The 23,182-nt window shown below is 30.9% G+C and overlaps 1 protein-coding gene across 7 annotated transcripts; it reads left to right on the top strand.

The window, feature by feature from the left end:
* The first annotated feature begins 995 nt into the window (after window positions 1-995).
* On the top strand, window positions 996-22,505 carry LOC121122913 (high affinity copper uptake protein 1). 7 transcript variants are annotated; one of them, XR_011781363.1, is made up of 3 exons: window positions 18,383-18,551; window positions 20,538-20,694; window positions 20,762-22,505. XR_011781363.1 is itself a non-coding variant. In XM_071890345.1 (2 exons), the coding sequence occupies exon 2, from the start codon at window positions 20,825-20,827 to the stop codon at window positions 21,437-21,439; it is 615 nt and encodes a 204-aa protein (XP_071746446.1). In that variant the 5' UTR covers window positions 996-1,104; window positions 20,762-20,824; the 3' UTR covers window positions 21,440-22,505. The 7 variants fall into 7 exon arrangements, 6 of the variants coding, with proteins under 6 accessions (XP_071746446.1, XP_071746448.1, XP_040573926.2 ...); XM_071890345.1 differs by lacking the exons at window positions 18,383-18,551; window positions 20,538-20,694 and adding an exon at window positions 996-1,104; XM_071890347.1 differs by lacking the exons at window positions 18,383-18,551; window positions 20,538-20,694 and adding an exon at window positions 13,768-13,792.
* The last annotated feature ends 677 nt before the right edge of the window (window positions 22,506-23,182 follow it).

Consider the following 23,182-nt stretch of genomic DNA (forward strand, 5'->3'; position numbering starts at 1 on the left):
TTTTATTTACACTTAATTTGAGACATAGGATAAAAAAACATGTTCATTTTTGTTTCAGCTGTCGTTTGGTAGCGTAATTAAACCTCGTAATTAAAAATAACGGGATTAAATCGTAATTAAATGCTACTGCAATCCCCACTCTGTGAAAAAAACCCAACCCAAAAAACCCCTTTTTCTAATGTGGGATAAAATGAAAAAAAAGAAAAGTAAAATCAAGTTAATTTATACCTATGTCAACAATATATGTAACGTGCCTCAAAAATTGTTTGAAGCCCTTCACTCTAATACTCCACAGATTAATTGTTTGTCCGGACTAAAAATTATGCACAAAATGTTCAGCGTAATGAAGAATAATTATACCTTTTTTTTTTCCAAAAGGAATCAATTTTCTTGTTATACGCGGAAATGGGAGTGCCTGACTTTATACATTTCTCGGTGAAATTGATAGCTAGAAACTCTAATGTCATCATGAAACATTTGAAATGTTCATTCAGTTTCTTGGTGCCGGCCTTCAAACACAAAACTCCACTCCACTATTAAACTTCACACATCCGGAGCGTTGTCTCGGTCATTATTTAGGAACAAAGTCCAGTTCGGTCCATTCCAGTCCAGTCCCACTTGTCAGTCCTTAAATAAGGTAAAATCGATTCCTTGTGATGTCAATGATGGTGTGTTTACTTTTTTTATTAATCAGTTATATAATAGATTAAATTATTTAGCTAAGTAGCAATATATAATTATATAAATATACAACTATATTTTTATGAAAAATTTTAAGGACCGGTCCCAATGAACTGGACCAAATAAACCGCCAAAATACTGACCATCCACCTTATTTTCAAAATTAAAAGAATATTGAATAAATGAAACGAGGTTTTGTTAGTAAGACAAAAAGTTCCGTAGATTTTGTTATTAAAAAGAGGCTTGCAATACAACATTCACTCATAAAGAGATATGAAATTATTCAATTTATACTTCCTCATTCCGTATTTGATGGGCAGGCAATATAAATTTAAGTTACTCCTACTTATTGGAATAGTTTTTTATTTGTCTTTTCAGCTAATACAATCGAGGAATGGGGAGTTTAATACTTGCATAATTCTAGTAAGAAAAGTTTGTCCGATATTTTTATATATTAATAATTATATGTTTTACTCATTATAAGTTATATATTGTTTTAGATAAAGGGAAACGATTTCTAAAAAAAGTTTTACAGCAAACAGTATAAGGATACTTTGTATAGCTCAAAAAATGATCTTATAATTTAACTTAATTTCGGGATACACCATTAGGATATAATTATATAGGTCTTATTTAAAGTTTGTTTGTACATATAAATGATATTTTTGACTAGTTTAAATAGAAAATTTTCCCATGATGTTGCATTGTTGATGTTGGCCATTTTGAAAGCCTAGAAACCCAGTTTTATTACCTTTTTTCCTTAATATTAGGGAAAAAAGTTAACTATTGAATGTTAATATTGTACCAAGAAATAGAAGGACTTAAACCTTAATATCTATCCCACTATTGCCTAGTTTTATTATATATCTGACCCTAAAATGGTTTAAAAGTATGTTATATCATCGTTATATAATCTGATTTCCATGGTGTAGATAAAAATTAACTGTTACAGTTTTTTTTATCCTACTATGGCTTTCAAGAAAAGGCAAATATCTCGTAGAGGATAATATATACATATTAAATTTCAATCGGACATGTTTTTGGGATCTTTGATGTAGCTCAAAATTTATTTTTACTAATTTCCATTCATTTTTTTACAATTTTATAACATTTTTAAGTTAGGTGGTTAAAAAATTAACCTCTTATCAGTAGGGTAAGCATAGCGATTTATAAGAATATACTTTTTTTTAAAGAAAATATCTTACTTTTAAAATTTTTTGAGAGATAGGTTCACAGATACTCCATTTTTTAAGGCAAGAGAGTAGAATTTAGTTGAAAAACTTGACATTTCCTGATAGCGTTTCTAAATATAACAAGGGCATAGGAAGAATTGCTCTCTTGGATACAATAAAAGCAGTTTATGGCGGGAGAATTAGATGAAGGAAAGAGTGTTGGCCTATATTTAACAGGTCAGTAGTGCTTTTGCTTTTCAAGTCTGGCGGCTCATGAAATCTAGAACAAATGTACATTGGTCTTGTTTGATTTTGAATGGTGTCCATCTATTTTTGAGAGAAGCAGCTAGCAAAAGCTTGGGAGGCAACAATGGCCTTTCTTTTATTAGATCTATCACCCAGATAAGACGTTCAAAGGTCCAATGTGCAATGAAAATGCGGAATTTTGGTATTTCAGATGCAATATTGGACAACATCCACATTACTTTTATAATTATCACAAATAATAGCAATTATACGTTCATTATGATATTTTTTCTTGAAATTTTACTTCATTTAATTTCAAAATGAACCTATAGCTAAAAGCCATAGGTAAAAAGCTAATGGTAAACTTAATCTGAAAATTTAATTCAATGATTTAATAACAAATATGTCTCCCAATCGTATACATATTCTTACATCTAAATGCTACTGATACTGGCGATAGGTTAATTAATTAACCGCCTACTATAGGGATCCCATGGTTCTTCAGATATTTTTTTATAAGTATAACCATCTTATTTGAGCTATATATATATAAACTGAATCCCAGAATTGATTCTAACTGTCCCAAGTAATTATCGTTTGTAATAAGGTTAAGTAGTAAAAATATCAACTTTGAGCCCCCAAAATGACATTTCCTTCAATTATGATGCAATTTATGACGTAAGTGAAAATGCCCTTTATAGAGAATTTTCACGTGGCATCAGCATTGTTGATATTAGTTCATTTTGGAGGCCTAAAAACCAAGTTTTATAGCAGTGAAACCCCTTATTTCATTAATATTTAGGAAAATAGGGAACTATTGAATGACAAAATGGACCCACAAATAATAGGACTTGAAATGTACTGTGTATCAAAAGTATATATCTCTATTATAAATTTATCATTTATCATAAATTGATCGTACAACTCTCTTGGTCACTAATTAGTTTTAAAATGATGACTAACAATCCATTACAACTGCTTTTTAGTATCTAGAGACAGTGTTTATAACTTCCCTGGACTTACTTAGAAAATATAATTTAATAACCTATTAAAAATATGCATTGATTTCCGTTTGTACAACAAATAATTAATATTGACATTAAAGCACAAAGTCAAATCAAATTAAAAGAAAATGTTGTACGTTTTTAAATATTGATACATATAGAGTTGATTTTATCTAGTGGTATACATTTTATTTTTTTCAAGAGTAAAATTTAAACGAGAGGTTTAGTAAGAACATTTATTTAACAAAATCATGTGAAAATAATGTTTGACTAAACCTATATTCAATATGTGAACCCTAAACTCTAATAATTGGCTCAATACGAGGTCTAAATCAATCGCAGGCCTTGCCTATATAGTCAGACTCGAACGAGGTCCACTTCTTCTTGATGGAAGCCTCTAGAGGTGGAGGGAGGCCATATATTGAGTCCCCAAAAGTCGGAAAGTTGTCGCACAGGAAGGCATGGGTCTTAGCAGGGCGACGACATGGAGCTACATCTTGAGTTTTTTTTTTAAATGTCCCAGAACTTTTCACTGGCCCAAGGTAGCACTTTCTTATCCAGAAATTCGATGTAATCATCTGCATTAATCATCTCCTTCCTTTCCAAAAAATAGGAGAGCAGACTTCGTCTGAGCTGGTCACCACGCTCGAAGCCATGGTTCCGCCTATATTATTTTGTTCTGAAGACATGTCTCACTGAAGATGAAATCGAGCTTCTTGGATATCGTCATGCAGGACATGCCACGTGAGGCAAGTTTCAAAATTTTAGGCCTTATTTGCTCCGTTTTACTCGTTCTCGTTGTTTAGTTTTCAATAGAGTCGAAACTTTACATAAGGAATCTTGACTCACAAAGACATCATTCGTCGAGTTTGATTGGAATCAACGAATAAATTTACAAATTAATAAAAATTAAATTAAATAGATCACTAGATAAGAACAACCTTGTAATCTTTCAATAGTCGGTTTCGATTATTTGGTCAATAATGAACATCTTCACTGACGTCATAATTGAAGGAAATGCCATCTTAGGGAATCAAGTTTGAAATTTTAACTCCATTAAATGGACAAATTTTCAATAAATCTGTATGAAACTTCATCATATGGCATTATGTTTAATAAAAAAAGACTAAACATCTTCATTGAATAGAACTTGATGCCAATGATAAACAGTGTTTTTTGAATTAAATCAAAGAGATATGTAAAACAAACGACTAAATTTGTACAGTTAATTAATTTTTTTGGAATAATTAGGGAAAAGTAGGATAATTGGATAAAAATACCTTATTCTTTCCATAGAATTAGTTAATTATTTTTTACAGAACGGAAATAGGATTGTATAAAACTAAGCAATAGAGGGATAGATTGTTGATCGAAAATATGGTCCTTCTCTTCGTTGGTTCCCCATTGATATCCTTTTTTGTATCATGTAACTTGTCCTCCTAAAAGAAACAAAAAAAAAAAATGCCAAAATTCATCTGGTAGTTAGCCAAATAAGTCAATCATGCCAACTGCTATTTATCTCTTATGTACTTCCGAACTATCATTGTCATATTTTTTCTTCACGATGTTTAAAACGAATTACATATAAGTATTTCATAATATTAAAATCATACGTAGTATTTTATCGATGCTTAGCATAAATCCGATTATTAATATTCTATTAAAAGCGTAGCTTTACATTTATATTCGTCTATCATGGCCAAAATTTATTTATAGAAATAATAAAATTGCCAATATATATATTTTATAAACGACGAGGGATCAACAGGAAATTGTATTCCTGTCCTTTTGGAAACGGAGAATAAGTATAAAATAACTTATTACTTCGTTTACTTATCCAAAAGAATAACTTATTTAATAGGTTTGATGTATCGATCGGAACAATTTAATCAACAGGTGGCAACAAAATACATTTCTCTGATAGTGAGGGAACACCGTGCCAATAGTTGATTATTTTCCTTAATATTAATGAAAAAAGGGATTTTATTGTTATAAAATATAATTTTTAAGGCCCTCAAAATGGCTGATATCACACTAAAAGACTCTATAAAGATAAAAAAGGTCCTTTGTAGTACTTTAGAAATGTTTCCTTTAATAAATTGTCATTTGAAAAAAAAAAAAAAAAAAAAAGAATCATGAATAGGGGCCCACATTTTATTTTCTAAAAGAAGAGGATATTTTTCAAATTATTTTTATAAAATAAGTAGATTCGAAATAAAATTTGGAAATAGATTCAAATAAAAAAATAATGGGACCACACATTTATTTTTGGCCTATACCCATTTCACAGTAAAACAACTCCCGATGTCACGACATTAACATATTTGTAAATTACACTTGTCAAAAAAGAACAAAACCCAACTTGTCTTCAATTAATTATACAAACAGGCTGTGGATTTTAAATCAGAAACAAGGTTAGATCTCAATATTTGCGCAAGCCTAAGATCTATATTTATGAAAGCGTGCTTATCAGGCTTAGCTGACGAAATTGTATAGGAAATAATGTAAATTCCTTTAGATTTCCTCCGAATAGAAACACTGTACGGCCGTTATTGTGTGCCTTGGTGCACGCCAAGGGACGCAAATAACTCCATACATAATGCTGCTTGGGAACTTAAATTAACATTGACAAATAGTTCCTCATCTAAGGCCTATCCAAGGTTCATAGGGAGGTTGGAGGCTGTGGTTAAAACTGGAGGTGATTGACTTCACTATGGACAAAAGATTTGAGAATTGCTGAACTAATTTTGGGAAATAAATTGTAATATACATTATCCTTAAATTTTCTGGATTTAAAATCTCTACCCTGTATTTGATTATACCTACTTCAAATTTGATCTAAATGACACCATTTGAATGTCTACAATGCCTGTCTTTGATGTTCATGGCTTACGACATCTAGAATTATTAAAATATGAAATGAAATATATGATAAATTTATACATTTATTTCTCGTAAAAATGTTTAATGTTCAGTCGATAAGACCCCTGACGTTGTTTCTTTTAACGACTGTTTTTACTATCCATTAAAAATATGGGACAATTAAATGATTGTATTTTTGGCTTATATTTTGAGATATGTGGGATATGGCGAAAATATTCCACAATTTGGTTAACTTAGACGCGTTTAGTTTAATAGGAACTATTTGATAAACAGTCATATCCCCTAGAGTGTTCTCTATCATTAAAAATCCGACAAGATCTCAAATTGTAAACACTAAATTCAGAATTTCTTTTGAAAATTCAAATGAACACGTAGCATCATTTTCTTGTCATATAAACTTTGCTTTGAGCTTGGATTGTTCACATTTCATATTGTAATCAGTCATAATTATTGTTTAAACTCATTTGAGTTTTTACCATGACAGTAGCAACGTGCATTTGCACACAATTCGTTCAGACGTTAAATAGTGATTATAGTACTACCAATGGATAGTTCTTTAATAGTATAAAGGACTCAAAAATCAGAAAATTTTAAAAACCGTTTTCACTTCTCCATATTTTTATTTTTTATCATTTTTATGGTAAACTTTTGAAGCAAAAGTTGGTAATTGAACAATTTATAACAATTTTATTCGATATGTCCACCTCCATTCTGAATGATGGCTTCAATACCGTGAGGAAATAAGCATAACCGGCATTGATGAAGTCCGAGGACAAGTTATTCCACTTCTCCATGATCACGGCTTTCAGGTTATCGACATTCAGGTGAGAAGTCTTGTTCGTCTTGTCCTGTAAGACGCTCTAAACAGCAAAGTCCAGGGGGTTCACGTCGGGTGAGGACAAAGGCTGAAATTCTGCCGGTCCGAAAGTAGTAATGTTCTCCATTTTCCTCATGGATTTCGTCGGGTCTTTCTCAATTTCCACCTTGCCAATGGTCACAAACAAGGCTCTCTCCTTCCTGTTATGACCTTCACTTCCAGGCTTCCTAAAGACTGTGTCGGAGTTGTTCATCGCTTTCCTGGTATTGTAGACGGTGGCCTTGTACACGTTGACAACGGCCAAGATCTCCTTGGGATCGATTTGTGCGTGGAGGAGATGCAAAACTTCTACCATTTTTCTAGGTACATCAAATTGTAGCTTTTTGTCAGTTCTTTACAATGGCGACAATGACAAAATTAGCAGACTTTTAGACTGCCTCGAAAAGGGTTCTAATTTTTGAGTCCACTGCACTTTACCACCTAATTAGTTTTTTGAGCTGAAATTAGATATTGCTAAATTGTGTGAAAAATTTATAAATTTTTTTGAACAATTTGGAAACTATAGAGTAATGATTAGTCGTGCATTTGGTAATAATGGGATTGCTATGAGTTAATTTCGAACAATAAAGATTCCATCCATTTTGTATAAAATGCATAGCATGGCATTACCTCACACTAAAGCATTAAAATAAATTATCTGGAGGAGATAGAATGATGCAGCGTTTTAATATTTTTCGCAAGATATAGCTTTTCATTTCACATCACTCACTTATTTTTTTACGGACGTAGATAATTAATTTATTAGTATAAAATAATCTTCCGTCTTTTCCTACTTCTACGTTTGTAGCCTTCAGATAAATATGAGGATTTATACGGTTTTGAATATTGTCTATGCAATATACTTTTGACAGAATATAATGATTTGGAAAATTCATAACCAGGTTTATGGACTTAGATCCTTTGGTGGGGGTGAACAAAAGATGAAGAGACCGGTACAGTATCGCTATTGTAGGACGTATTCCTTCGTATCTCCTTAGATAAGTTAATTCTGACCACCGTATTTCCTTAAAGTGGTCTACTTGCTCTCATTCTCCGCCAATATATCTTCTTGATCTTTGTTTCCGGTAACAAGTAATCCTATGAAATTTGATTAGGGATATACTCAAAGTTTCCCTTACAGACTACATATAAAGAGTCTTACCTTGGAATTTTGACCTTAAATACGCTATTATACCAGTAACTTGCGATACTTGATGTACCAGTATAATGTTTTAATATCCATACATTCCAAATAGATAGAGTGAATATTAAATAGTGATGTACGAGATATCCAAGTTAATAAAAACTAAATGAAATCAGCATTAGTAGTAAACCAGTTAAGACATAATTTAAAATTGCCAATTGTGGATGTCCTTGGATCACCTTCTAAAAATTAAAATCTAATAGATAACCTCATAAACCTTAATTACCTCTCCAAATATCAGCTATTGATGACGTGAGTCCTTGTTTCGCTACTTGGTTTAAAGCTTTGTTTAAAGCTTTACCTCACACCATAGAGACACAACTCATAGAGGGATTAACTGAAGAATTAGTTGACACCGTCAAAAAATAAAAGAAACAGTTGACCAAGACATTCGAATTGTAATAGTTGGATATGGTAGAAACATTGAGAGTGCACTTTTGTGTTTTTCGAACAGATTATTTTATGATGTTTATTAATATTTTATTCAAATTTTTACATTTAAATATAATTTCATTTAACCTTCCAAGATATGAATAATAGATTTGTGAGATTATTTTGACTCTACTTCATCTTAATAATCGATCATTATCAATTCTTAAATTGAATAAGATTCATGAGCATGCTCCGAACTTTGGTCCCTTGAATCCCTCACTCTTCAACTTTTCCCCCAAATGATGTATAATTTATCCACTTTATGTAAAATATGAGATTGATACAGTAGACTTAGTCCATCTCTACTATTTTTCTAAGACTTTAACCCCAATTAATTATCCCTAATAATGATCATTCAGAAAAGTATGGAAGATCCTCTAGATCTATGACACAAATATTCAGATTCTTGATAGACCTAAATGATAGATTAGTCTTAGTATTAAAATACTTAAGTAAAAATATTTTCTCTTTCTTGGGACATTCATAATTTAATTACCAGATTCTTGATTCGTTTCTTGCTCGGGGTCACAGTATTCAAGATTGATCTGAGGATTGCTTCCATATTTGGAGGATTTTGTAAAAGTTGCCGTTCTGGAGGTACAATTAAATGCACCAAAAGTTGACTTGCTCAACCTTGGACTATATATAAATATATATTTTATTTAAATAACATACGCGTGTGCCGTGTAGTAATGATGTGCAGGTTTATGTGATATAATGAGTAATGAGATGCAAATTATTGATGGGACAATTCCAAATCAAAATCCCGATTCTTTAATATTTCATATAATAGTTAAAAAATATCATTTTGTTATAAATTTCTAAGAAATTCACTTCCAGTTGTAACTACTATTTTAAACAAAGAAGATAATAATAGTTACTAAGATAATACTCTAGAACTGAAATGCTGCATGTGTTTAAGGAATGGGGATTATTTATAAGCTTAAACCTCAAGGGATTTGCCAAATGAATCAGTAGCTAGTAGATTGAAAATCAAATTTGACTATTCAGATTTATGTTTAATAGCGTTTTCTCTCTCATGCATTTATAAATATTCATTTAATAATTATCATTCATCTATATCAATGCAGACAAGTTTTTCGTGTGTCTTTTGGTCTGAGAAGGAGCTTTAAATGAGTGCTAAATTAACTGCGTTATTCCATGGCATGTCGATTACATCCACTAGTATATATAAAAAAAATACTTTTCAAACGAACTCGGATGAATAATACATATTGCACAAAAATCTACAAGTTTCTACGCCTGTGGGAAAACATAAATTCTAAATTTTCACAGAGCAAGAAAGTCAGTCTTGGAAGATTGACATGTTATAATGGGCTCGGAAAGGAAAAACAGAGAATTCCATGTAGTAAATAATTATACATAAGAATCGGAATCGTAAATTAAACATATTTTTCCCGATGCCGATTCGAGAAAAAACAGCCGATTTCCTATTCCGGTTTATGTCCCATCACTAATGCAGTTAAACTCATAATTTGTAGAAAAATGATAAAAAATGTTTGGCCTTATAGCGGAAAATACATTGTTTTCAAATGTTTTGGTCAACTATAAATTTTTTTCTTGTTTGTTGTCGTGGCGTCAAAAAATTTAACTTGACATTACTCAATATTGTCACTCTATGTATGTAATTTATTTCTATGGTTATTAAATGCTATGCTCCATTTCAAAAAGGATAGTAATATAATTTTTTATAGATCCTTTGTCGTAAATATATATTACATATTGGCCATTTTATTATTTATATTAAGACATTTTTTAAATGATATTGAAATACATTTTATATTAGCTACGCTTTCAATAAAATAGTACTAAGCAATATGACAATACAGTAATGAACGAAATACTATTTACTATGATTTTAATATTATGAAATATATTTAGAAATATGTAATTCATTTTAAAAATTGTAGAGGAATCATATTTCAATGATAGTTTAGGAGTAATTTAGATATAAATAGCAGTTGGTAAGATTGACTTATTTGCTCACAATCCCCTTTATTTATTACAAAAAAGCAAGTCCTAAATATCGTAGTACACAATAGCATTGACAGACATCATAAACTCTACTTAAAAAGCCAAGAATCGTTATTGTTATTATTCTTTAAATCATCCATGCATCCTTATCTTGCTTAATTACATCAAAAAATAAAAAGTAGGATATATTTGGTTACTTTTATTCCATAGGCACATATATAAACGTATTTCATGATGCTGAAAAATGTAAATCGAATCAACTTTTGCAGGTATTTTTTTCTCCCAGATGATTTTGATGATTTCAAATATATTTAATTTTATTTGAATGATCTAGTTCTAATATTTCTCCATACAAAATGCATTAAATGGACAAATTATGGGGTGTACCAATTTAGAAAATAGATAATCTCATATTCCTTTTAAAATAATGAACATTTAAAAGTAATTATTAAAAAATAACGTAGTTATAGCAACCTTTGATTTCAATCCTCACACAAGTGTTAACTGAAATATAAGCTTGTATTGACTCATGAATTTGACGATGTGCTCCTCTTTGAATAAGGGATTTTGCATTACGTTCTTGTAATATTTGAGGCAATTGTTATCAAAATATATATGTTTTGATACTCTGGAAACTGCATTAAACACTACTATTGACACCTGTATAAACATGATGTGAGTCATATTGTATTTACAGTCCAATAAGTCATTTGTTTAAATATGCAATCCTTCTGTTATTTATCTGCTTTTTCCTATAACTAATATTATTATAACTATCCTTCAAATCTAAGAGAATAAAAAACCATTTTACTGACGGTACAACTAGATGTACGGGGTTCCCGACTTATTGCAGTTGTACGGGGACTTTTTCAGTGCTAAACACCGTAAAATAGGAAAAATTATTTTTCATAGCCTAATTTATATTGTTTTTCCTTGAGATTTTTAGTATCTTTAGGACAATAAAAACCTTTTATTCATCATAAATTATTTAAAGAAGTATATTCCGGTTAAGATACTTTTAAAATAATTTTAAAATGTAATCTTAATCGGGGATTTACTTGATTTTTAATCCAGTCATTTGAATACTGTAAAATTTAAATAATAATCGGAACCTAACCAATATTTATTTAGCAACCTTTTTAATTGTAAGTTTGTAAAATAAGTAATAAATCAAAAGTTTTAATTCTAGTTATCAAATTAAATACTTATTTGACACGCCCCTCTATAGAAAATTACATACTTCTATAAATATGCATGTATAGCCTCGACAACTAAAAAGTTCTTGTTTACCTTAATAAATTAGGGGCTTCCGGAGGGGGTGGGCTGCAGGGGCAATAACCCCCCAAATTAAGTATTTTTTTTGTCAGGATAAAATTTTTTACACGAAAATAAGGGTAAAAATTCAGTTTGTTAGGGCAAATTTTGCAACAAAGCAAAAAAATTAATATTTAATATTTGTTTGCAAACAAATAAATTTTTCCTAAATAGACATTGAGTTTTGAAAGTTCTTTTGAAAAGATTAAAAATTTGAAACTTTAAAAAAAATTTTTTTAAATATATGTTGAGTTTGGAAAAAAATTTCGAAATTTAATTTTCTATGTAAAACTATGGATTTTGAAAATTTGTTTTCGAAAAATTTAAAATTATGAAAATTTGTACAAAAAATTTAGTTACTTGTGAACAGCTGTTGATTTTCGAATTAAAAAAAATTTTTTTTTTGGATAGCTTTGAATTTAAAAAATAATTTTTTTTTTTGGATAGTTTTAGATTTTTTGAATTTGGAATATTTTGAATTCTATTTTAAAAGTCAATAGATGTTCACAAAAAATTTAATTTTTATGAAAAAAAATTCATATTTTAAATGTTTTGAAAAAAAATTCAAATATTAAATGTTTAGGAAAACATTTCATAAATCCAATGAAATGCACAATTTCGGAGGAGAACAGCTTAGCTGTCGGGACGTTTCATTAAATTTGAAATTTATGCATATATATATATATATATGTGTTCAAGATGCATTGTTTACTAAATTTTATAATATTAATGTGGGTATGTTAAAAAAAAAAAGAATCCGAAGATCAACATGTTATTCCTGACAATTTTAAGAATGTTTTGGAGGAGTGTAGAATAGCTATTATGACGTTTAATAAAATTAGCTATGCGACGAAATGATATACGGAGGAATTACTTGTGAGCAGACTTTTGGCCAAAAACATTTTTCCAAAGGACATTTAGCCGAAACACAACTTTCCAAACGGACGTTTCGCAGAAGGACCATTTGGGACATTTGGCCAAAAATGAAATTGAATATATTGATATATGAGATTATATATTTTAACTTAATTTAAAATGATATTATAATAAAAAGGGATTGCTCAGTTTTTTTATTTTTATTTTAATTAATGAGTATTCTTTTGCAGAAAAATATTTCTATTTTTTAAATTATATTAATTCATGGCCATTTTATAAACCCAACAGAGTTGTTTGTGGTTCGAATATAGTTTGAATCTTTACAGTTGTAGTACTTTAAATAAATCGATTCTAATGGAAGAAATGGTTATCTTTTCTCCGTTATTTATTAGCTATCATTCGACATGATGGATTACTCATATTTGAAACTACTCACGCCTATCATTTCCACGTTTTCTTTAAATGAAAGTGGAAATCACTGTTTTTGTTAGATATTATGCTCCTTCGTCTATTCATAAGTATTTTCCAATCATCATGTCGAATGATAATTAATGGTAAACGGAGAAGTGATTAGCATTTATTCCATTAGAATCGGCTTGCTGTCGTATTTGGACAAGGTTTTGCAAAAACCTTGTCTACACAATTTGTTAACATTCTTTTTTTGTTTATTATTGAAAATGTAAAATAATTGATGTATTTCTAAGTCAATCTCTCGAGTCCACGTTTTGCTACCCTAGCCGGTACATTCGGCAACTTGTTCTTCTTCGTAATGTCATTTGGGAAATTGCCCTTCGTAAAAATGTTTAGCCAATTGTCCTAGAACTGGAATTACTCCTATGTCGATCCTCAATTCTACTCCGAGTCCAACAAGGATTTATTCTTATAATTAGTGTTGTGTCAGTCCTTTTTTAGGATTGAGCACTGCAGTCCCCTCCAGTTCAAGCTTGGTACGGTTCAGTTCAGTCCTAAAAACATATAAAGTTCGCTCCTGTATGACGTCACTCCACTTTATTTATTCCTATTTTAATAAGTTCTAGTACTTAAAGAGAGTGTAAGAGTTGTCAAATATATCAATCAAGAATGTTTTTTTCTTATCTTCAAACCATAGTTCATAGTATCTTAATCATAAGTATGCTCTAAAAAATATAAACGTTATTTTAAAACAAAAATATCTAACCCTAATCATCTACGAATATTCTATATTTTGTATCGAGGTTACGTGAATCTTGAACATAATTAATATACCCAGTTTTTGTTTACTTTTTATTTCAAACATCTTGTCTCCCCTTTCCTTTTGGGTCTCTTTACTAGTACTAACAGTCTTAAGGACTGGTCCGAAGATAGGAATGGACCGAATAAATAATGATCCTAAGGGTTGCTTTTTGTCTTTCACGCAGGGAGGATTATAATTATTAATTATATAATGAATGTTCTCTGTTCAAAAATAAAACAAAAATGATGTTCAGGTACGAATTAAAAAAAGAGTGCGATTTTCCTATTTAAACCTTTGGTCTAGCAACATGACGACCTTTGGTCGTATGTACTGTTGTACATGTAATAACGCAGAGTCGAAGAACCCTCTTGTTTTCTTCATTTAAGTTATTTGTACATATATCAGTTTTTTATTAAATCTACAGTGCCAGTCGTCATAAAGTTCCTCTTATTGTGGGACACTCCCTGGACGTGTGTGCGTTTGCAGTATCTTATTGTCTCACTTTTTTGATATAATAAATTTAGTATTCGTTCTCATAGGAGATTGAGTGGTTGTTATCCTTGGGTAAGAGTCTTTCTTCATTTTGATATTGGGTGTTTACGTAATCTATAGACTTATAATACCTATTACCTGTCTTCTTTCTTACCTCATTCTACGTATGCAAGTATTTTCCTACATCTTTTTTAGGCCTTCAGTCCTTGTCAAAGATGTAGTATATATATTATATTATTATTTTAAATTGTTTTATGAATAAGTGAAAAAGTGAAAACAATACCCTTGGTATTTGTAATATTGTCGCTGTTTCGTAAAAGTATGTGGCCCGTCAACACAAAAGTAGACGAGAATGGTTTATCTCATATTTCGTTGGGCGAGAGGAAAATTGTCATAGATTTTTATGTTAGTACATTTGAAAAAGATAAAAAAACAAACAGAAAAGGCATATCTAAATTTCAAATTGTTTTATATTATATTTTATTTGTTATAATTTCATATTGTAATATATGGATTGATAAATTCTGAATGTTACATATGGATATTAGGTGTGTTTAAAAAGTAAGGCGGCTTTTCAAATTTCCCGGGCAACGCACATTTGGTATGTTTGATTTGTTTATATTTTTACACTTGCCTCGAACATATATTTACTGCTTCACCTATATAATAGGTTTAGTTTGTTTGTGAGAGGCATACCAGTTAGAAGTATTGAGCATGATAGGCGATCTTTTGCTATTGAAAAAAATGGATAAAAAAATTTGCATCAAATTATAGGTAAAAAATCAAATAAAGTACTCCAAAATACGTGAAATGTTGACAATGATATACGGTGAAAGTGTTATGATTAAAAAAAATAAATCCAAGGGGTACAAGATGGCCGGGAGGATGCCAATGACGGGTCTCATTCTGGAGGTCCAAGCACCTCAATAACAGATGAAAAAGTTGAAGCAGTGAAGAAAATTGTTTTTGAAAACCCTCGAATCACTATCATAGAAGTTGCTGAGGATATTAACATATCCGTTGCCTTGTAGTATAACATTTTTTCGAACTTTTTGGGCATGTGACGAGTTAGAGCGAAGTTGTTTCCGAAACTCCTTAATTTTGGCCAAAAGAATCGTCGAATCTTTTCACCAAAAATTAAACCACAATCAGTCAGCATATTCATTGAATTTGGCCCCATGTGTCTTTTTCTTGAGCCCAAAACTGAAGAGACGGAGATTTGCCACGATTAAGGAGATAAAGACTGCATCGCTGGAAGAGCTCAAGGCTATTCCAAAAAGTGCTTCTGAGATGGGGTTAGAGGATGGGAAAAAGCGTTGGCACCAGTGTATTGTATCTGAAAGGGGATTACTTTGAAGGTGATAACATAAATATAATTACCTAAAAAAATACCAATTCTCCCCGAACTTTTTGAACACATCTCGTATATTGCATATAAATTTTACCTATTTATATAAGTAATTATTTACGAGACTTGATAATTTTTAGGGCTAATCCCGCCGAATGATGAAAACCAGCTACGGCCCTGGTACTTTCCAATTTTAACATTAAATAATATACATATATATAATACGACATATAGCCATTAACACTAATAGTTGTTATTTTTGAGATACGCTAATTTTACCATCAACCCTTGATTTGTACTCCTCAACAATTTATCCTCAAGTTCTATCAACCAATTATTCTTAGTACCCCTTATGGGTATGTCTCAAATTGTACTTGTAATAGCCACAATTGAACGTCAGAACAAAAGAACTAAAAATTGTAATAATTCGAAGGGGCTGTATCTGGGCCAAATTATGTCCCTTATATCAAATAAAGGTTCTTAAATATACCTAAAATTCTTGGTTATCTTAACTCATCCCCGTAATTTGAATAATAATCCTATAATTACTTTAAATATGTCTATGAAATATTGGCGTGTAAAAACGTATATATGAAATTTAAAAAATTGGAAATTTCTACTTTTCTTGATTTTTCAACAAGATAATTTTTTGTGCCACCGCACACATATGGGCAAGAGAAGCAGAGCAATCCACAGCTGAAATCCCGTCCACACAAAAACAAGGTAAAAGGAGTTATCTCAAAAGTGAGTGTCGATTATATTTGTCTTATTTGACAAATTATCGTCAAACTCTTATCAATATATTAAATTAACGTATTAACCCATGAGGTGTGCTGCAAATTGCATTTCATTGTATATATTTGAAAGGAGTCATATTGGTATCAATATAAGTATCTTGTCTTAAATAAGAGTTGTAAACTAATGTCAAGATTCTTGTGTATCTTAACTTATCCCAGTAATTTGAATACAAGCTCTATAATCAAAGATGGTCCATATTACTTTTTTTATGGAAACAAGTCGTCTTTGAGGAAGGATCACAAGGTCATCCGTTGGGGGTGGGATTGGGGGCGGTAGCCCCTCCCCCAATTAAGGAATTTTTGCTTTTGACTAGAAAATTTATTATTCAATTTTTGTTCCAAAATTTTTATTATTTGATTTTTTTCCAAAAAAATTAATTTTTCAATATATTAATTTTCTGTGTATAGCTATAGATTTTTGAAATTTTTCTCAAAAAATAAATAATTGAATTTTCTTTTCAAAAATTTAATATCTCAAACTTTTTTCGAAAAAAAGTTCAAAAACCAAGACCCCCCCCCCCTCAAAAAAAAATATATATAAACTTGCGGACACCTCTGGCCCCTCCAGCCCTCCCCCTACGGACGCCCCTGATAATTGAGTCAAATATATGCTGTATATTAAGTGAAAAAATTGATGATTTTTGTAAAAGATTGTTGCTAGGTTGACATACTACATATTTCTATATTGTGTGTATTTTTTTGTTTGTAATTGATCTGGAATGATGGTGAGACTTTTAAAATATACATTGTCATTTTGATGCTGAAGTATATTTCATTGCTAATTCCACATTGTTAGAACAAAACAAGGAACAAAAACGGTTAACCTTTAGCCTAACCTTTTTGTTTCGTAGACCTTACAGAGCGTTTTCCTTTACGTCATAAATTGCATCATAATGGTGCATGAGCGTTGTTTACTTGTATATTTTTTATATAAACAAAGCGACAGAGAGTGGCGCCATCTTGCAGTAAAATAATACGACTCCCTGAATTCAATATACACAGAGACGTAGTAATGTAAATCGTTTATAGGAGCGCTTGGTTTCTGGATTTTTTTTCAAAAAAGTCAAACTTTCATAGCTTTTCACAAAAATTAAAGTTTTTTGAAAAAAAAAATTCAGATGTTAATTTTTTTGCAAAATAATATTTTTCGATTTCTTTTCTCGAAAATCCACAACTATTCACAAAAAATTAGAAATTACATTTTAAATATTACAATTTTGATAAAATGTCGAGTAAAAATCAGAAATTCCTTAATTTGTATGGGGCTACAATTGCACAAGCCCACTCCCTTCGGACCCCCCTGGCTTGTGTTTTATTATCTGGCCCGGTTGCTTATAATTGGTAATCTGGAGAATGAATTTTCTTTTCCTTTGTTCTTGTCATTATTATTTAACTTCAGATAAGTGAACTTTATTTTCTAAATAGATTCAATTAAATTCAAAACCTGATAGAATATTCATGTGTGCACATGAAAGACGTAGATTAACCTTGTTAATTTGTTGCGTAGTTAAAATTGTAAGTGAATTTTGTACTTAAGAGTAACTAGAATTGAGGATCAACATCGGAGTAATTATTGTCAACCCCCTTGTTTATTTCCTTTTCCCACTCCTTTCTTGTCACTGCTGATGGCCAGATCTAATGAAACGTTCTGACAACTATACTCCTTCAAAAGATTTTTCAAATTGTGAGGATGTCCACGTTGATTTTCGGTTTCTTTTTTTAACATTTAACATACACACTATCAATAACATACAATTTTCTTTGACAATCTTTATTTCTCTAAATAAATATTTATAAATGTCATCAAATACACACAAATACAAACACCTGTATATTTGTGAATTCCAACCTGTTGTTAAATAATAATTTATTGGGAAAAACAGTTTAATAGATCCTGGTGATATATGACGGTGTTACTTCGCCAGCTCAAAGATAGACAACTTTTATTTTAATGAGTGCTCTGAATGTTCATTGGTGAATTAAATGTAGCTCATGTTAAGGCGCTTTGAAACATTATTAAATAATGATTCCATAGTGGGTAAGATTTGCCAAACTACTAGTGTTGTGTCGGTTGGAAGTTCTTCGGTCTATTCCAGTCTTAGGACAGATTATCAGTACTTGAACGGATTAAGAAAATAATAAATAAAGTTAAGTAACGTCTTGAAGGAACACACTTTAAAAGTTTTTAGGATTGAACTGTATCAGACCAAGCCTGAACTCTACGGAACCTTCAGTCATGAATATAGACCGACACAACTCTAATAAATACTACTAAATATTGTTGGATCGGTCTTAAAAAACTGCAGTCCGATCCTTATTAATAATTTTGTCCGTCCTAGGATCGGTTCTTATCGGTCTATTATTTTAGCTACAACAGCTGAAATGACGTAATTACTTACTACGTCCTTTCGGCTGTTCAGTATTACCTCTTTCACAGATACAAGATATTAACTGTTTAAAGTAGGATGCTTGTTGCTCGAACTTGTAATACTCTAGGGTTATTATTAGTGTTGGATCGGTCTAAAGGAACTAAAAAGACTTCAGTCCTATCAGTCCGGTCCTAGGACCGATCCCTATCGGTCTTTTTCGGTAATTACAACAACTAAAATTGCGTAGTTAATACTAATTACATACTTCATTTGAGTCGCTGAAGTTTCGTCGTGAGTTATAAGCTCTTTGAAAGAAACAATATACCTTAAGTTAAAAGTAGGATGTGTGTGACTAGAACGTATTATTATACATTCTAGCTATCATTTATTATTTTCTTAGTTAGTAAATCCTTCAATCCTAGCTAGGACTTAAGAAAATAAAAAGATAGCGAGGACCTTAGGACTGAAAGACCGATGTAGCGGTACTTAGGACCGTTGAATGGTAAAAAAGATCACATCGATAAAAAGGGGGGAAGACTGATTAGGAAGTCAGTCCTAGGACCGATCCAACACTAAATATTGTACGTTTAGCTATCATTCTATTTTTCTATGACTGAATGACCTTTTGGTGTTACTTCCCCCAACACAAAAATACAATATATATTTTGTTATAAGCTGTCGAAATCCTCATATCAATTTTTACGTCATGGTTATCTCATAATTTATTATTTTTTAGACAAAGTAATAAGTTATACTATAGTTATGCTCCGTCTCTAAAAGGGCGGGAATACAATTACTTGTTGATTCCTCGTTGTATATATATGAGGCTGGTTAGAAAATTTTCCGACCTAATAAAGATACAAGTTAATTTTTTTTTAATGTAATTTTTCAGCAGAATCACCTTGTAATTCAATTCTTTACACACTTCTCCCAGCGATGCACCGATCTCTGTAACACGTTCAAATAGTACTCGGCGTTTTTCTCTGCAAAATAATTGTATAAAATACGCTTTTTTTTTTTGGTTTGACTACTCCGAGTTGAATTGGTCAAATTTTAAAACAACAAGCTTTTATATTTGTGGCATTCGTTGAATCTATTACAAGGTTAAACCTTCAAAAAAAAAAAAAAAAGTATTAAATGATAGCTCGATAATCGATTTTGTCCATTGTCACAAAAACACACACACCAACCCCCTCAAACGACGGTTACATAACAACTCTGCCTCCAAAATGGCTGCAACTTTGGTGAGTAACTGTCAACAGGTGCTACATAAATGTGACGTACTTTTATTTATGAGTGCTGCCCTCTTCATGTTGAGATGGGAAACTTTTCAAACCACCCTCGTATATATATATACCTATCTTGGCCATATTATTATTTATATGAAAACATTTTGTCTATCATATTCAAATGTATCGCCAAGCTTTTAATATAATAGTATAAAGCAATATTATATTTCAGTATTGAATAAAATACTATATAGGATTTTAATATTATGAACTACACATATGCTATTCATTTTAAAAATTGTGGAGAAATAATACAACGTTGATAGTTTGGAAGTATTTATTTAAGAGTTAAATAGTAGTTGGTGTGATTGACTTATTTGGCTAACTACCAGATGATTTCGAGCCTTTTTTCTGTTTCTCTTGCAGAAAAGGTTCTGTGATACAATAAAGGTACCGACGTGGCAGATTAATCGGTCTTTAAGACTGTTCAATTTGTAAAAAGATCGGACCGATAAAAAAATTGTAAAGAGGAATAGGACCGAATCATCACTACTACCAAGTGATGTTCATTTTCCTGTCGAAGGTTGCATGATACAATATGTACACGTACCGACGTGATACAACTGATATTTTTTCTTTTTATATTGCAGAATGTTCATTCAGTAATACAACTATAAGGAACACTTACAAGTACATCCAGCCTACTTTTCAAAATGTCAGGTCATCATCAGCATCACCATACGCCCTCTGCCTCCCCATCACTAGAAACTACCAACGGCCCTCATGAAATGATGAACACAAAACCAATGGATCTGAGTCATGGATCTCATGGGCATAGTAGTCAATCCATCATGCACAATGGACACATGATGATGTTTTTTCACGGAGGGTATGAAGAAGTTATTCTCTTTGATTTTTGGAGAATAAATACTCTTGGAGGCTTGATCTGGAGTATGCTCATTTGTTTTTTATTATCCGTTTCCTATGAGGGCATTAAATTTGCTCGGGAAATTATTTTTCGTAAATACAATGCGCCCTTTATTGAGGAGGGAAGTAATGGTAACCCTCCAAGAAGTAATATTGATGACTCTATTTCTCCTACAATTCGTCGAGCACTTGTTTTTAAAAACTATATTTGGAGTAAATCCCATTTCATTCTTACCTTTTTACATATTTTGCAAGTGATTGTGTCCTATTTACTCATGTTAATCTTTATGACCTATAACTCTTGGCTTTGTTTATCCGTCATTGTTGGAACTGGTGCTGGGTATTTCTTCTTTGGATGGAAGCGATCCTCCATTTTGGATGTGTCTGATCATTGTCACTAAAAGGAGGCTCACATATAATTATATTAATTTTATAAACACGATTGATTTTAAATCTAAACCCCTTTCATTATTTTTTTATATATTCGCGGAAAATCAATAAATAAAAGTAAGATAAATGACCCAACAAAACCTAACGTCAACTTTAGTCAATAACAGCCTTCTCAATAAAATCTTTATCGCTCTATATTATCTAAATATTTCAGGGGAGTCCGTAGGTTTTTATTTAAGGCTAAAAGAAGATAAGTTTTCTTATAAATATTAATGTTAAAATATTTGGGATTTTTTTTTTTTTTTTGTAAAATAAACGTTTCCCTATTGAAATGCTTTCCAAAAAGGAATAACTTGTTGCTGCTAACGACAAGAATTTCTTGATTTTTCTTCAGAGCCTCAAGACCCTCCACTGACTCAACTTGACCCAACACTACATACTAGGGCTTCTCATTTCACGTGAAATTGAATTTCAGTGAGATCCCGGATCCCTGGATGGGATAGACAATGTAATTTAAGATAGCCTTACACATAAATTTGTGAAATATCTAAGACCAAACGTTAAAAGCTCAAATTATAATTAAATATTCATTGGTTGGCTTGTTATTGGAGTTGGGCATCATTTTTTGTCGATACAATCATTTGTGCTCATGCATAAATCGTTAAAATCTTTATATATATCAAGTGAGAATCTTGAACACTATGTATTTATTCGACTTTTTATTCAATCAATTACACATAAAGTAAGCTCATATAATTAAATGTCAGATTTCCCATTTAATATTTTTTTTGTTTGGGAATTTACATTAGATGTAAAATCCTGAGAAATATTTGGAAAACAGGACCCTGTGAATTAAACCCATGTATATTCATCTAAGAATTGTATATCTTTAAGATTTATTTTTGATAAGAAATGATTTCTAACTAAAAATGTGATATCAACAAATAATTTAATGGATGACGATTTTATATTATTTTACATTTTTTATTGTTTAAACATATGTGATTTCATACTTTGTCCATGATTTTTATACTTTATCACGAAGGAAAATATATATCTATTTTGTAATAAGTAAAATTTTTGGATCAATTAACTTCTTAACGTTTGTTTTTATGTTTTCCAACGATCCCCCTTTACTTTTGTTTTTTTTGTTTGTCCATTCTTATGCTCTTGCCCTTTAAAAAATATCATGCAAAATCATATATATTTATTTCAACCAGCGGCGATGAACAAAGCCTATAAAGGCCTAATTATTTTATAAAATATAAAAATTATTGTTCTTAATAATAGTAATTCATATATAATAAAAATATAAAAGACAATTACATAAAAAAAACGTGAAAGTGCAGAGGAAAAAAAAACCAATAACAGGTGTCACACAGAAAAAGAATTTACTAATAATCGCTTGAGGTCAGCCTCTATTATTCTTTGGAACTCTGTAATAGAAACTATGCTTAAAAATGTCACTGTTTGGTTTTGGTAAGTAAATGGTGTTTTGAGTGGAGAGTCTCGTTTTGTGGAACAGAAGGCCTTTATTTAGTATCCAGGTTGGGGGAGATAGGTTAACCTTTTGGCTTAAAATCCGGTGTAGTGTAATCATATCTTTAATTACACGTCTATGAGACAAAGTTATGAGACAAAGTCTTGATTGGTGCTCAAAAACATGTTTTTAAGCACCCGGTATATTTTTTTATGAGTGAATGTGTTCAAATTACAAAAAGAACAACTCAGTTAACAGGGGCGTCTGCAGGATT

Source organism: Lepeophtheirus salmonis, chromosome 8, assembly GCF_016086655.4.
Source record: "Lepeophtheirus salmonis chromosome 8, UVic_Lsal_1.4, whole genome shotgun sequence".
Lineage (NCBI taxonomy): Eukaryota > Metazoa > Arthropoda > Copepoda > Siphonostomatoida > Caligidae > Lepeophtheirus > Lepeophtheirus salmonis.

Coding starts and splice junctions, on each gene's coding strand:
- LOC121122913 (XM_071890345.1), top strand. CDS start 20,825: ATGTCAGGTCATCATCAGCATCACCATACGCCCTCTGCCTCCCCATCA.